Raw genomic sequence first — 17,308 nt, forward strand, 5'->3', positions numbered from 1 at the left:
TTTTTTTTTTTTTTTTTTTTTTTTTTTTAGCAGTTTTACTGATGTAATTCAAATACCATGCAATTCACCCATTTAAAGTTGTTTATATTCACAGGGTTGTACAACCACTACCACTATCTAGTTATAGAACATTTTCATAACTCCAAAAAGAAAGCCCAAAATCCACTAGCAGTCACCCCCCTATCACCTCCTACCACTATTCACTCCAGCCCAATGCAATCTTTAATCTACTTTCTGTCTCTACGGATATGCCTACTCTAAAAATTTCATTAAAATATAATCATTAACTTGATAAAAAAAATAATAATCACGTGCCATGTGGTCTCTTATGACTGGCTTTTGTCACTTAGCATAAGGTTTCAAGGATCTATGTTATAGCATGTATCAGCACTTGACTCCTTTTCGAGACAAATAATATTCATTGTAAGGGCAGACCACATTTTATTTATCCATTTATCAGATGATGGTTGTTTGGGTTGTTTCTACTTTTTTGTTATTGTGAATAATCCTGAATGAACATTTGTGTACACTGAACATTCATATACATGAGCACTGTACATTAAATGAGTGAACATTTTGTTTAAGTGAGTTTATGTGTGGACACATTTTGGTTCTCTTGGATACTGATATCTTCACTCTTATTCGCAACCTTAGTTGGACATTGTGGTGATTTTTAATCTTGACACTCATTCTATTCAACCGATCCATCCCTGCTAAATTATATGGAGGTATATGAGCTCAGGTACTACATGAAAATGTGATTATTTTGCTGCAGTTAAGGACATACCAAGTGAAAAATAGAGAATACCAAAATCTAAATTTACATGAAAGAATTTATTAAACTTCAGGGAGAAAACAGAACTAAACATTTGGATCAATTTTTATTAATGACAAAGAATATGTTACCAAGTTCCCAGTGTGAGAGATAAATACAAAATACCTGAAGAACTATGAGAGGAAGAGGAGAGGAGGAGGAACAGCAGAATAGAGGGAGAGACAAGGGAGAAGGAGGGGAGAGGAGAAAAAAGACAAGACAGAGAAGAAAGGAGAGAGGAGATAAGAGAAGGGAGAGAGAGAAGTAGTAGGTGAGAAAGGAGAGGAGAAAGGGTGGAGAGAAGAGACGGGGGTAGAAGGAGAAGAGAAGAGGAGGAAAAAAATGAGAGAAAGCAGGAGGAAAGAAATAGCCAGGACACTGGCTGAAAAAGTAATGAGAAAAGACCTTCACTGTTGTCTGCCATAAAAGCAGTAACAGAATACTCATTTTAAGAAAGCATAACGCTACAAACAGATAAAATTCCACCAGGATTTCCAAATGCTCTCAACAAGAACTAATTAGTAGAATATAAAGTTGCCATACCTCCATGCAGGTTTGCTGAAAGTACAAATGGATAGGACTTCATCCAGCTCATTACAGCAATAGTTTCTGGTTGCGTAGGATCTGTGATCGGAACAAACTGGTCTGGGAAATTTCGGTTCAGGTCAAAGTTGTTGCTGTTGTTTCTGCCAATTACACTTATTGAATCTCCTGTATGATATGATAACGGATGTGAATATAAGCCATGTTCACTTCTATTTTATTCCAACACATACTACTTCAGATACCTTAATTCAAGGCAAATGTGAACACATCAGGCTTCACTATTATCAATCACCTACGATTATGAAACTGTCTTTGCAAAATTATCACAGTAGGACAAATCTGACATAGTTGACTCCACATTTTTTTTTTTTTTTTTTTGAGATGCAGTCTCACTCAGCCACCCAGGCTGGAGTGCAGTGGCACAATCTCAGCTCACTGCAACCACCATCTCCCAGGTTCAAGCAATTGTCGCATCTCAGCCTCCCAAGTAGCTGGGATTCCAGGCACCTGTCATTATGCCCGGCTAATTTTTGTATTTTTTAGTAGAGATGGGGTTTCATCATGTTGGCCAGGCTGGTCTTGAACTCCTGACATCAGGTGACTCGCCCCCCTCAGCCTCCCAAAGTGCTAGGATTACAGGAGTGAGCCACCACGCCTAGCCAGACTCCACCTTACTTCTAACCTCCAAGCTGTCCTTGGTCATTCCTGGGCATCGCCCAAGCTAACTTTGGGAGAAATTTAGCTTACAGTTTAATTTTAAAGCAAGGATGATTACAACCTTTCCCAAAACCAAACCACCTTTGTAAAACTAATGAAAGGTCACAAGGTTGGGATTATAAGAGGGGCCTGAATTTGGCTAACATGTATGTGTAATTAAAGGATAACCAGCCATCATTTTGGAAGTTATAAGATTTGTAACTTCCCCAACTACTCCTGTAGATAACATCACTATTGAACCTAAGATTGGCCTTCTGAGATGTTTTTCGGACTTTTGCATTTCTGACAACCAGCTGACGTCACCAGGACCAGTGACTTGTAACTCAGCTGGTCCTGTGGCTCCCAACCAGAAGCTGACTCAGCACATGAGGACTGTTTTCCACATCCCTATGATTTCATCTCCAACCAATCAACCCATTCTCTAGCCCCTTGTCCATCAAACTATCTTTGAAAAACCCTAATCTCTGAGCCTTCAGGGAGACTGATTTGAGTGATAACTCCAGTTCTCTTGCGTGGCTGGCCTTGCATTAATTGAACTCTTTAATGCGATACCATGGTCTCAGTGCACTGTTTTGCCTGTGTAGCAGGCAGGAAGAACCTGTCAGACATTACTTTTTTTTTTTTTTTTTTTTTTGAGATGGAGTCTCGCCTTGTTGCCCAGGCTGGAGTGCAATGGCACAATCTCGGCTTACTGCAACCTCTGCTTCCCAGGTTCAAGCGATTCTCCTGCCTCAGCCATGCCAGTAGCTGGGATTACAGGTGTGCACCACCACGCCCAGCTAATTTTTTATATTTTTTGTAGAGATGAGATTTCACCATGTTCACCAGGCTGGTCTCAAACTCCTGACCTTGTGATCCACCCGCCTCAGCCTCCCAAAGTGCTGGGATTACAGGCGTGAGCCACAGTGCCTGGCCGGGCATTACAATTAAAACACATCTTTTTCACACTGCGTGTTTAAAAACTGTATCTCTTCCAGATATTTTGAACAGAAAGGTAAAACCATTATCGTTTTATTTTTGTCCTCTGCTCATAATCTGGGAGGAAAAAAATTCCAATTAGACAAATTATATTAAAGAACTGTTTAAGTGTCACTAATCCACATATAATGACATGATCACAATGTAGAATAGAAATTACTGATCAGAGGGGAACTCTATACTCTTTGTTTTTTTTTTTTTTTTTTGAGACAGAGTCTCTCTCTGTGGCCTAGACTATAGTGCAGTGGCGCCATCTTGGCTCACTGCTACCTCCACCTCCCGGGTTCAAGCAATTCTTGTGCCTCAGCCCCCCAAGTAGCTGGAATTACAGGTGTGTGCCACCACGTCCAGCTAATTTTTTGTATTTTTAGTAGAAACAGGGTTTCACCATGTTGGCCAGGCTGCTCTTGAACTCCTGGCCTCAAATGATCCACCCATCTCAACCTCTCAAAGTGCTGGGATTACAAGCGTGAGCCACTACGCCTGGCCAGGAACTCTACACTCCTCTGTGTGCTTGTATAAAGCTCACTAAGACATTGTAAGAAATAGACCAAATGAAAAGAAAATTGTGATATGCTCACATTAAAGTGATCACAAAAAGGTAAAGTTAGCCAAGAACACAGCTGGAAGTTTAACCTGATGGAGGAGAAAGTTCAATTTAAACTTAACTGTGCATATTCCATTTTAATAGGGAGTAGGAGCCTTACTATTGTCATTATAATGAGAAAAATTGCAAGAGACTGAAGAAAACTGGAGGGCTTACTAGTGTAATTAGTTCCACCTTTCAGAAAGGTCTGGGGAGTATGTAGGAGAGATCTGTGGCACTGACAGAGAATGAGAACCTTAGGGGGAAAAATCTGAAATATATACATATATAAGTAAGATCTTGTGCCCATTTGTTCAAGAGGGCTTCTGGGTACTAATGACCAACTCCTGGGTACTAATGACCAACTAATGACCAACTAATCCTCCCAATGGTCAGGTCAGTGCTAGTAATAAGTCATGAGGCTCCATATTATACTGTGGGGCCTGATAGATATCATTGGCTGGAAGAAATCATGGGCTGGGAAAAGATGAACTCTCACTCCCGTAGTGTTGTTTATAAGGGTCTGCTGTCCCAGCCCATACTATAATGCCCCAGGAAAGATGGGCTTGCCCAGAGAAGGCAAAGAAATTGGGAAGTCAATAAATTAGCAAGTCTGGAACATGCAGAGGGAGTAGAACTAAGAGTCAAAACAGAGTCACTGGCTCAGAGAGATATCTGGTTTGATTATTCACTTATGAAATAAGGTTCCCAAAATAATGATTTAATAAGAACTTTAACTCAAAATAAAATTCTAAGGCCCTGCTCAATAGGCAGGGCCTATCTGAATAGATTCCCTCCTCTTGACCAGGGCATTCCAAAGTTAACCTGAAAGACTGATTCAGGCCATAACGGGAAATGGGGGTCAGACATGCCTCATTATGCCTCCTCTCTTTTGGAAATCAGGAAAAGCCAATCAACATTTAATACCAACAGAGGCCTTAAGTCTGATAAGAAACATTTACAATCTATTCTCTGTGAAGCCTGCTACCTGGAGGCTTCATCTACATGATCAAACTTTGGTAACTACAACCTCTTATCCTAACCCAGACATTCCTTTCAATTGATAATAACTCTTTCAACCCTCGCCCCCTTTTTGGACCAAACCAATGTATATCTTAAATGTGTTTGATTGATATCTCATGTCTTCTTAAAATGTATAAAACCAAGCTGCACCCTGACTACCCTGAACACATGTCGTCAGGGTCTGAGGGCTGTGTCATGAGCCATGGTCACTCATATTTGGCTCAGAATAAATCTCTTCAAATATCTTACAGAGTTTGACTCTTTGTCAACAGAACTATTGCTGAAATAAAACAATTTGTAAAAGTCTTATATTCTATTTCTAGTAAATAAAAACCATTACCAAGTGGAAAACACCACTAAATATATAAATTTGATCACATAATTGCTGAACAGACCAGATCATCATATAAGAATACAAGAGCTAAAATCAATCATAAATTATAAGGAAAAAAAATAGGAAGAAATTCCGAAAGAACCAGTTCAAATTCTGTTCTACATCAAAATAATCATTCTATATGATGATCAAATGATTAAGAATTAATAGCTATTCTTTACCTTCCTGGGACTTTTCATACCCATCAGGATTCATGGATGGCATAAGGTGAATTCTAGTGCTATGAACCAAATCTGTGACTTCAGGGTCTGTTCCAAAGTTCTTACAAAGGTATTCGATGAGGTTCAACAGCAGTTCTCTTCCAACCACTTCATTTCCATGCATATTTCCAATGTACTTAAATTCTGGTTCACCTGAAAACAAAGTAATTACATGGAAGGCTTTTTTTCCTTTTTAATCATCATGGACTCTGTTTTTTTCCCCAACATATATAAATCCTGTAAAAATTTTTTTAAACATGTATTTTGGCAAAGGAGGCAGAAAAAACCTTCAGAAACACCTTATAAAGCAGTTTCCTTACTAATACATATGTCTGAGCAGGTTCAAAGCATATATATGCCATATAATATAAATAAAGAAAACACTATTAGCAGAATAAATCTAATCTATGCACATATTAAATACCATGCCTAATATGGGTTAGCAAAAGGATTTCCTCTTTTCCGGGAAAAGATTGGTTACATTTTCTTTTTTGCTTTCTTTTAATTTTAGTTAGGTTTTCTTAATGCCAGTTATACAAACTGTAGGCGACCTTTCTGGATGAAACATAGCAATATTGAACATGGCTTTGAGGGGCACTACTGAAATTATGTGTAAGACCATACCAATTACCTGGTTCATGGACACCTGGATTATCAGATATCTCCATCACATAAAGTTCTCTTGACTCTACTGATTTTCCCAATGAATAAAGCCGGGTAATGTTAGGATATTCATTGGCAAACCTTCTCAAGAAGATTTCCATATCAGGGAAATGGTGGTGGTGAAAGTCCTTCGGCTGTATTGGCTGGTAGGAGGATGATGTTCCAGAAAGAATATTAGGTATAGCAACTGTGCTAGCAGTTGCTACAGCCTCTGTCGTGTCAGGGATTACTGAAGTTACAGTTGGCCTAAGAGACAAATCCACCTCTGTGGCTGGTCCTTCTTTCACCACTATATTAGTAACAGTCAATGGCATATACCTGGAAAAAAAAAAATTGGAAAAGTAAACGGTTTATAGTTAAGACATACAATGCTTTAACATTATAAAAGCACAGAAGCCTTTTCATCTTCTTATGCTTAGCAATCTATCAAAACTCAAACTAAATAGAGATGTGTAAATTTAAGAGTTTTAGGACATTATCTCACAAAGAACCCCAGATTAAACAACTATTTCTCTTACCAAATCTTCTCAAGTACCACGCACTAGAATGTATACCAAAAAAACTACATTCAAAGGAAAGAACATGTTGAAAGATGCGGCTGTTACTCCATTGTAACCACTGCTACAGTACTCAAAGAAGGGATAAATTACACAATTCTTTACAGTGTCTTATCAAACTGACATTCCAACTTCTTTTTCAAGTACGAAAGTTCAAGATTAAAGGTTATCAATTAAATCCTTATCAAAGTGAGCTTCCAGAAAGCTTTCCAGGGGAGGTGGGAAACCACTCATTTAATATATTAGAAAGCTGTTAGGACAGTTCTTCAAAAGTGTAATTTACAGAGCACTGGGTTTCTTCTACTCTGGTATTCAGTTAGCTTTAAGGCAATGCTTTACACAGCTGAATATCTTTTCAAGTTTTAAAAACTGTCCTTCCTCTATTGCTACAACTGTGCTTCATATCCCACTGTACTATTAGACTACGTGACAAAAAACTCCACAATAGTATTTTCTTATTACAAAAGGAGAAAAATCAGAAAATAAAGAAAAACAAAAGCCACAAAAAATAAACAACATGTACTAGACTATATTTCTGTCTTAGATATAAAACAGAGACTTGACATTTTAACTAAGAGTCTACATAGTCTAAATTCTTACCCAGTTAAAACTACTGTAAGGTTGTAAGTTCCAGGAACAAGTAATCGGTAGAAATCACCAAATCTGCCTGTTGTGATATTATGATTAATACCAGCCACTGAGATAGTTGCATTCTCTAAACCAGATCCTGTTATGGAATCTTTAACAAATCCTTTCACTCCAATGTGAACCTAAGAAGACAAGAATCCAAGTTCAGAGACCATGAATTTAGAAGGCAAGAGGGCACAACTTTTTTCTGCACTGATAGTAGAATTTCTAAAAAAATAAAGTGACTCTTCTCTCTCCCCCAAAACATTTTCAATCCCTTGAAGTTTAAATAAAATACAGACAGAAGTATTAAATCCTTAAACTTGAGCCATGTGTCTGAACTCGACACTAGTAAGGTGCTTTTAAAATTCCCTCTCCTCAAAGCCAGACTTCTAATTTTCTCAACAAAGTGTAATTGCTGGTGTATCCAATTGCTGTATTAGTCTGTGTGATGTTTAAATTAAACTGATGTCCATGGTTCATATAGTGGTAAAGGCTCACTAGCAAATATGATCACATGACATTGTAAGAACCTGAAAGTACAAATTTGGCTAATTATTTCAGTTTGTACAAGTAAGTGTTCCAAGACAGGCAAAGGAAGCCCTATGGAGCAGAGAGCTGGGGGTAAGAGGCAGGTGAAGCAGAACTAGAATATGTTTTAATAGATTATAATCTAATAATCTTTAAAGATAATTTATAATCTTAAGTAGTAAAAACAGATAAAGGACATCTAATACTGTATAGATTGTCATTCACATGCATCCAGATTTCTCCCTTATTTAATCCTGTTCCTATACCCCAACCTTCCAGTCATCTACTTTTACCTTTTCAATCAATGTGATCAAAGACTCACGATTGTTCTCCCATTCTTGTCGAAGCTGTGAAGCAGGTGGGTACTTGCAACAAGACAGTTCTAATGTGATCTCAAAACAGTTGGCCCACACATAATTGTAATCTTGCATACCACCTGTAACATGGAAAAAATAAGTTTACTCTCAGAAGGAAAATAATTACACCCTCCAAAAGACTGAAGAAATTAAATCAGCCAACTCTGCATGTATAAATTTTCTTTTCTTTTCATTAAATTGTTTGAAATTGGAGCAGGCATCTGAACTATAGTGGAGGCTAAGAAGGAAGGTTAAAAGGAATATACATTGAAAAAGAACATATAGTGAAAAATACATTTAATTAATAGAATGAGCAGTTATGAAAAGTACAAAGATATCAGTTAATACCAGTAACACTAACGATAATAGCTTTGAGTGTTTACTATATACCAGACCTGTTCTAAGAGCTTTATGTGTATTAGCATTTAATCTTTACAGCAATTGTATGTACTATTTCCGATACTACTATTTCATCCATTTTACAGATACGAAAAGTGGGGCACAAAGGGGAAAATAAGACACAATAAATTCTTTCAAAATGTGTTAAATGGAAGGTGGTTAAACTTAAAAGGGAGTAAGTATCCATGGTCTATGACCTTCACCACGTTTATACCTATATAAGCCCACACACTCATTTTGTTGACAGCCTATCATTCACCCTATCATTCTTGTCACTTGATTTTCTCACATCTTGTTTTTAGTGGATAAAGACTAAAAAGTGAAGAAAGGAGCATGTGTAACTTCTCTATGATCTTGCCTTGCTCTTGCAAAGCACAAATGTAGATTTTAAGGGTCATCTTTCCTCAACCCCCAGTGCATCTCAGATGATGTCACACAGGACCCTTCAGATCAGGAGGGAGAATAACTTCCCTTCCATTGACAGCACCAAAAGATATGCTTCCATCATAGATTCTTCTGCCACTTACTAGATGAGAACTCTTTGGCATTAACATGGGTCTTTATTTATTTAGTTAGTTAGTTAGTTATATGCAAAGTGAATGTTAGCTGATCACAAAAGACCCTTCCAACCCTCGCATTCTATGATGTTTAAAACACATGCTGATTTGGGCCAGGCACAATGGCCCATGCCTGTAATCCTAGCACTTTGTGAAGTGGAGAAGGGCAGATTGCCTGAGTTCAGGAGTTCAAGACTAGCCTGGGCAACATGGTGAAACCCTGTCTCTACTAAAAATACAAAAAATTAGCTGGGTGTGGTGGCACATGCCTGTAGTCCCAGCTACTGGGGAGGCTGAGGCAGAAGAATTGCTTGAACCCAGGAGGCAGAGGTTGCAATTAGCAAAGATAGTGCCACTGCACTCCAGCCTGGACAACAGAGTGAGACTCCATCTCCAAAACAAAACAAAACAAAACATGCTGATTTGATTACAAGAGAAAAGGCAGGGAGAGAATGTGAAAAACAGACAATTCTGAAACCTGTTTCTGGAGAAAGGTCAATGTCATAGTTTTAAGCACAGCTTATTAGGAGTTCATCAAAGAACAGGGGCTTATAAAACATTGAAGAAAAGCAAACAATATAGCAAAAATAACAAAACTTTGACAGAAATAAAATCGTAGCAATATTATTGGAGCCTAAACTCTTACCCTCATTTTCGCTGAAGTTTCATTACGTGCTTTGAAACACATCTAGTTCTTGAAATATGCACACCTTACCTAACGCAATATGCTCCATTTCACTGGCATATTTATAGGATAGATACCGGTAAGACAAAAAAGTTAGGTTAAGTGTAAAGCATCAAAAACTTCTAAAGAAGAAATTGGGCAAAGAACATTTAAAAATCCAGGATTCCATAAACTCTAACCAATGCCATTTTGAATAAATACAAAGAAGAAAACTGAACACAATCCTAAAGTTAACTAAGCAGGATCACAAGGATGCTGGTGATGTGACGTCTCATCTCAGGAGATGATCTGATTATATTCATGTTCATCCATGTTAATTCAGCACTTACAAATAATGCCAAGCATTTGTTTCCAATCAGAGGAGGGGACAACCACATCCATAAATAATTAAATATGATAGTAGAGGAGAGTGGTGAATGTTGTACAGCAATGTAAATGCACTTAATTATAGGGAATTATACCCTTAAAAATAGTTACAATGGTAAATTTTATATTATGTATACTTTACCACAATTTAAAAAACGATAATAGGCTGGGCGAGGTGGCTCATGCCTGTAATCCTAACACTTTGGGAGGCTGAGGGCAGTACCTAAAATAGTGCCTAGCATATAGTAGGTGCTCAATAAATATTTTGGGAGGCTGGGCAGATTTCTTGAGCTCAGGAGGTCGAGACCAGCCTAGGTAACACAGCAAAACCCCATCTCTACAAAAAAATACAAAAAAATTAGCTGGGCATGGTGACACATGCCTGTCATCACAGCTACTCAGGAGGTTGAGGTGCGAGGATCGCTTAAGCTCAGGAGGTCAACGCTGCAGTGAGCCAAGATTGCACCACTGCACTCCAGTCTGGGTAACAAAGTAAGATCCTATCTTGGAAAAAAAAGAAAAAAAGAAAAAAAATGATATTAATAATAGAGATATTATGGGTCTATGCCACTAATTTCAATTTTGGAGTTGAGGGAAGATCTGTAAAGGCTTCTTGGGGAGGCAGTTTTTTAGTTAGATCTTAAAGACAAAACTATGAGTCAGCCAAAGAGATGTTGGGGTTCAGGAGCACTGTAGTCAAGGGAAATGGCTTTGTAAAGGTGGAGGCTGCTGGTGTATGCTGACCACCAGTTATGACGCTGATAAGGCCACAGAATGAGGGCAGGAGCACAGAGCTGCAGGGGTGTCTTGAATGATGAGGCTAGAAAGGTAACTGGGGTCTAAAGGAGGCTGAGGATAAAGGTTTCCATGGCTTTCCAAGGCATAAAAAAATGACATCTCGTCTGTTAGTTTTGAATAGAAAAGTAGCATGATGAACAGAAGATAGTACGGTCTGGAAAAGTGTGCGGGATTGGAAGCAAAAAGCCCAGTCAGGCAGTTTCTTACAATGATCCAAGTAAAAAGTAATTAGGCCTAAAATGTTGTGGTGGCAACTGTGTGGAAGAAAAGGGAAAGATGTGAGATAAGATACTGATAGGATCTGATAGATAGTGGGAGTTGAGAGAAAGAAAGGAATCAAAGAGGACCTCTGGCCTGATCAATCAGGCTAATGATGATGCCATTAACAGAGAAAAAATAAGGTCTGCAAGAGTAACTGAGCAGAAAGGGGCATGTTGAATTCGAGGTATCTGTAGAATATTTAGACAGAAATACCCAAGAAGGAATTCAAAAAGACAGGTCTAGAGCTTGGAGAGAAGAGTAGTCCTTTTCAAGAAATGATCATTTAAGAATAGGAAGCTTAGTTTTCATTCAGCAAATATTTATTGGGCACCTACTATATGCCAGGCACTATTCTAGGTGCTTGGGATACGGTGATGAACAAAACAGACAAGGTCCCTGCTTTCTCATAACATTCTTTTAAAGTTTAAAAACTTTAAATTCTAAAATATAAAAAACTTATAAAATTATTATATAGGGGAAGCAGACAGTAAACAAATATAAATAAGAAAAATATCAGATAGTGAGAAGTGCTATGCAGAATTTTGTTTGTTTGTTTGTTTTAGAGACTGAGTCTCGCTCTGACGCCAGGCTGGAGGACAGTGGCATGATCTTGGCTCACTGTAACCTCCACCTCCCAGATTCAAGCAATTTTCCTGCCTCAACCTCCCGAGTAGCTAGGACTACAGGCTCACGCCACCACACCCAGCTAATTTTTTGTATTTTTAGTAGAGATGGGGTTTCACCATGTTGGCCAGGACAGTCTCCATCTCTTGACCTCGTGATCCACCTGCCTCAGCCTCCCAAAGTGCTGGGATTACAGGCGTGAGCCACCGCACCCAGCCTAGAAATTTAAGTACAGTGACATGATATAGCTAGTGATTGGTGGCAACTAGAGACTAGGTAGTCACAAAAAGGCTTCATGAGGAGGTAATATTAAGTCAAGATCTGAAAAAACAAGATGCAGCCAGCCTGGTAAAAGTCAGCGGGAAGAACATTCCAAAGGCAGGGGAAAAGTTTGGTGAGTGTAAGGAACAGAAAGAAAGCTACTGTGGCTGGACAATAACAGACAAGGGAAGAATGGCACAAGATGAAGTTGAGGGATTCTGGCAAAACAAGATCATAAACAGCTTTGGCAGCTAGGGTAAGAAGTTGGGGATTTTATTCTAACTGCAGTAGGAACCACAGGAGGGATTTGGTTTTTGTTTTATTGCACTAAAGAACACACAATACAAAATTCACCATATTAACCATTTTTACATGTACAGTACAGTCGTGTTAACTATATTCACATTGTCGTGCAATAGAGCTCTAGAACATTTTCATCTCACAAAAAATGAAGCTCCATATCCATTATAAACAACTCCCTTTTGCCAGTCTCCCCAGCTCCTGGCAACCACTCTTCTATTTTCTGTTTCTAAGAGTTTGACTACTTCAGATACTTCATATAACTGAAATCATGCAGTATTTTGTCTTTTTGGCTTATTTCACTTAGCATAATATCCCTAAGGTTCAGCGATGTTATAGCAAATGATAGGATTTCCTTCTTTTTTAAGGTTGAATAAGATTCCATTTTTTGAGTATACAAACTTTTCTTTATCCACTCATCTGTCAACTGACATTTAGCTGCTTCCACCTCTTGGTAATTGTGAATAATGCTGCAATGAATATGGGTATGTGATGATTCACGACGTAGAGCATCTTTTCAATGTTTGTTGGCCATGTGTATATCTTCTTTAGAGAAATGTCCATTTAAGTCCTTTGCCCATTTTTAAATTAGATTATTTGTTTTTTATGGTTATGTTGTAGGAGTTCTTTGTATATTCTGGATATTTTTAGGGGGTTAATATTTTATTAGGGCAAAAATATTTTTTTCCTTTCTGTAGGCTGCCTTTTCACTCTGTTGTTTCATGTTTGACAATATTTCACACTGATTTGTGAGTCAGAACATTCATTCACAATGTTTGCTGTGCAGAACACTGGCAGGTTTTGCACAGAGGTGTGATACAATTGGAATTACCTTCATTCTGTCAATATCATTCTGACTGCTGGATGGAAAATGACTGTAGGGGGGCAAATGAGGAAGCATGGAGATGAATTAGAAGACTTGGACTAGGCTGGTGGTAGTGGAGACAAAGAGGACAGGTCTGGATACAGAAGGAAGAAATCAAGGACGACTTCTAGATTTTAGGCTTCAGAAATCAGGGAGATAGTAGTGCCATTTACTGAAAAGATGAAAAAGAACAAAGGCAACAGAGGTGGCATCCCTAAGGTTCTGCCCTTGGTCCTCTTCTCTTACTGCTTATTTCCTTGGTATAATGAAACTCATACAGTCCTGTGGTTTTAAACATGATCTACAGGGTAACGACTCTCAAATTTCTGTCTCCAGCCTGGACTTCTTCCCAGATTCCAGACTTGTACATCCAACTGCCTATTCAAAATCTTTACTTGGATATCACAAACTTAACATATCCAAAACTGAACTACTCATCTTCTCCAAACCTGCTCCACCCACAGTCTTTCCCACTGCAGTTAATGGCACTTTCATCCTTCTATTAAATAGTTGCTCAGGCAAAAAGCCTTGGATTCACATTTTATATCCAAAGTGTCAGAAAACCATGCTGACTCTAACTTCAAAATATATTCAGAATCAAAAAATTTATCCTCATCTCCATTGCTGTGGCCCTGTACAAGCCACTGCCATTTCTCTGCATGTATTTCTGCAATCACTCTTTTTTTGTTGTTGTCGAGACAGTCTCGCTCTGTCACCCAGGCTGGAGTGCAGTGGTGCAATCTCGGCTCACTGCAAGCTCTGCCTCCCAGGTTCACACCATTCTCCTGCCTCAGTCTCCCGAGTAGCTGGGACTACAGGCGCCCGCCACCATGCCTGGCTAATTTTTTGTATTTTTATTAGAGACAGGGTTTCACCATGTTGGTCAGGATGGTCTCGATCTCCTGACTTCATGATCTGCCTGCCTCAGCCTCCCAAAGTGCTGGAATCACAGGCATGAGCCACTGTGCCAGGCCTCTGCAATCACTCTTCAGAGGTTCCCCTGTTCCTGCCCTTACCCATTTCCTCAACGGAGATGCCAGAGTAATTCTGTTAAAATGCAAATCAGATGTTATTTCTCTGTTCAAACCAGTTCAGAGACTCCCTGTATTTCACTCAGACTAAAGGCCAAAGTCTTTTCAGTGGCCTAAGGCCCTGTATGATTTGACCCCCATCACCCAGCCTTCCTTCCTTTTATACTCTCCCCATCATTGGCTCTGCACCAGACACACGGCCTCCTTGCTGTTCACTGGATACTCTTAAGTACCTCCTGACTTTACGCTACTTGTTCCCTTTGCTGGAATGCTCTTCCCTCGGATATCCTTATTACTTGACTAACTCCCTCAACTCCAGCTCTTCACTCCAGTTTCAACCTGACAATGAAGTCAAGTCATCCTGACCTCCCCATTTGAAGTTGCTACTTACATCTCTCCATCACTATCCCCAAGCCCATCCCACCAGCGCTCCCAGTTCCTCTTACCCTTTTTCTACCTTGTTGCTTTTTCTACAACACTTAACAATTCACCTATGACGTTTATTATTTACTGCCTGTTTCTTCCTGCCAGATTATAAACACAAAGGCAAAGATCTTTGTTATGCCCATTGATGGACATTCCAAGCACTAAAACAGTACCTGCCACATAGTAGCCCTTCAATAAATATATGTTAAATGAATAAAGGGAGGTTGGAGCAATGGGAAATTAAGATGTTTGTTTTTAATGCATTAAGTTTGAAATGCCCATTGAATATCCATATGCAGATGTCAAACAGACTTTGTCTACTCAGAATATTTGTAGCTTTATAACCACCATAAGCCTAGTAACTTGGTCTTAACCTTGTTTCCTAGGGCAAGGCAATCTTTTAGCTTTCCCTTATTCACCTTGAGTCTGGCAGGAAATGGGTAAGATGCTGATTTTCCTATCCCTAGCAAGTCATATTTAGTCATTAGGTGGTATTAGTCACCTTTAGTCACTGCTGACCTATAATCATCTTTGGTAACTTTCACTTGTACATATACACGTAAACACATACATGCATTCATTGTACATAATATTTATTGAAAATCTTTTCCAATTTTTACTACTACATTGGTCACAATACAATGGTCATTGTGTGTAAGGTATTATACTAAGATTATCGGGAATTATAAACAAGAGATATACTTCCATCCAGAGTGTAGAGTCTTGGTGAGGAAGCAAAACAGAGAACACATAAAAATAACAATTTCAGTTGCTTCCAAGATGGCCATATAGGAACAGCTCTGGTCTGCAGCAACCAGTGAGATCGACAAGATTGACACAGAAGAGGGGTAGATTTCTGCATTTCCAACTGGGGTACCTGGTTCATCTTATCGGGACTGGTTGAAGAGTGGATGCAGCCCAGGGAGGGCGAGCCAAAGCAGGGAAGGGTGTTGCCTTACCTGGGAAGTGCAAGGGATCGGGGGATTTCCCTTTCCTAGCCAAGGGGAGCTGTGACAGACTGTACCTGGAAAAACAGTACTCTTCCGCACAAATACTACACTTTTCCCATGGTCTTAGCAACCGGAAACCCAGCAGATTACCTCCTGTGCCTGGCTCAGCGGGTCCCACGCCCACGGAGCCTTGCTCACTGCTACTGCAGCAGTCTGAGATTAACCTGGGAGGCTGCAGCCTCATGGGGGAAGGGATGTCTGCCATATCTGAGGCTTGAGTAGGTAAACAAAGCGGCTGGGAAGCTCAAACTGGGCAGAGCCCACCGCAGCTCAGCAAGGCCTACTGCCTCTATAGATTCCACCTCTGTGGGCATGGCACAGCTGAAAAAAAGGCAGCAGACAACCTCTGCAGATTTAAACGTCCCTGACTGACAGCTCTGAAGAGAGCGGTGGTTCTCCCAGCATGGCATTGAAGCTCTGAGAACAAACAGAGTGCCTCTTCAAGTGGGTCCCTGATCCCCGTGTAGCCTGACTGGGAGACACCTCCCAGTAGGGGCCGACAGACACCTCATACAATTGGGTGCCCCTCTGGGATGAAGCTTCCAGAGGAAGGATCAGGCAGCAATATTTACTGTTCTGTAATACTTGCTGTTCCGCAGCCTCCGCTGGTGACACCTAGGCAAACAGGGTCTGGAGTGGACCTCCAGCAAATTCCAACAGACCTGCAGCTGAAGGGCCTGTTAGAAGGAAAACTAACAAACAGGAAGGAATAGCATCAACATCAGCAAAAAGGATATCCACACCAAAACCCCATCGGTAGGTCACCAACATCAAAGACCAAAGGTAGATAAAACCACAAAGATGGGGAGAAACCAGACCTGAAAAGCTAAAAATTCCAAAAACCAGAGCACCTCTTCTCCTGCAAAGGATCACAGCCCCTTGTCAGCAACAGAACAAAACTGGATGGAGAACGACTTTGCCTAGTTGACAGAAGTAGGCTTCTGAAGGTCAGTAATAACAAACCCATTGCAAGGAAGCTAAAAACCTTGAAAAAAGGTTAGACGAATGGCTAACTAGAATAAACAGTGTAGGGAAGACCTTAAATGACCTGACAGAGCTGAAAACCACAGCACAAGAACTTCATGACACATGCACAAGCTTCAACAGCCGATTCGATCAAGTGGAAAAAAGGGTATCAGTGATTGAAGATCAAATTAATTAAATAAAGTGAGAAGACAAGATTAGAGAAAAAAGAGTAAAAAGAAATGAACAAAGCCTCCAAGAAATATGGGACTATGTAAAAAGACCAAATCTACGTTTGACTGGTGTACCTGAAAGTGACGGGGAGAATGAAACCAAGTTAGAAAACACTCTTCAGGATATTATCCAGGAGAACTTCCGCAACCTAGCAAGGCAGGCCAATATTCAAATTCAGGAAATACAGAGAACACCACAAAGATACTCCTCAAGAAGAGCAATCCCAAGACACATAACTTTCAGATTCATCAAGGCTGAAATGAAGGAAAAAATGGTAAGGGCAGCCAGAGAGAACGGTCAGGTCACTCACAAAGGAAAGCCCATCAGACTAACAGCAGATCTCTCGGCAGAAACCCCACAAGCCAGAAGAGAGTGGGGGCCAATATTCAACATTCTTAAAAAAAAGAATTTTCAATCCAGAATTTCATATCCAGCCCAACTAGGCTTCATAAGTGAAGGACAAATAAAATCCTTTACAGACAAGTAAATACTGAGAGATTTTGTCACCACAAGTCCTGCCTTACAAGAGTTCCTAA

General features: G+C 39.7%; 1 protein-coding gene across 1 annotated transcript in view; it reads right to left on the bottom strand.

The window, feature by feature from the left end:
• CPD (carboxypeptidase D) overlaps positions 1-17,308 on the bottom strand; it is a 98,782-nt gene that overhangs the window by 44,001 nt on the left and 37,473 nt on the right. The window contains exons 3-7 of the mRNA XM_017855123.1: positions 7,930-8,072; positions 7,079-7,248; positions 5,890-6,239; positions 5,220-5,411; positions 1,358-1,525 (exon numbers count right to left, since the gene is read on the bottom strand). Of these exons, the coding sequence (XP_017710612.1) occupies positions 1,358-1,525; positions 5,220-5,411; positions 5,890-6,239; positions 7,079-7,248; positions 7,930-8,072 (1,023 nt within the window). The remainder of the gene's footprint in view (positions 1-1,357; positions 1,526-5,219; positions 5,412-5,889; positions 6,240-7,078; positions 7,249-7,929; positions 8,073-17,308) is intronic.

This window comes from Rhinopithecus bieti, unplaced genomic scaffold (assembly GCF_001698545.2).
Source record: "Rhinopithecus bieti isolate Rb0 unplaced genomic scaffold, ASM169854v2 scaffold_38691, whole genome shotgun sequence".
NCBI classification, from domain to species: domain Eukaryota; kingdom Metazoa; phylum Chordata; class Mammalia; order Primates; family Cercopithecidae; genus Rhinopithecus; species Rhinopithecus bieti.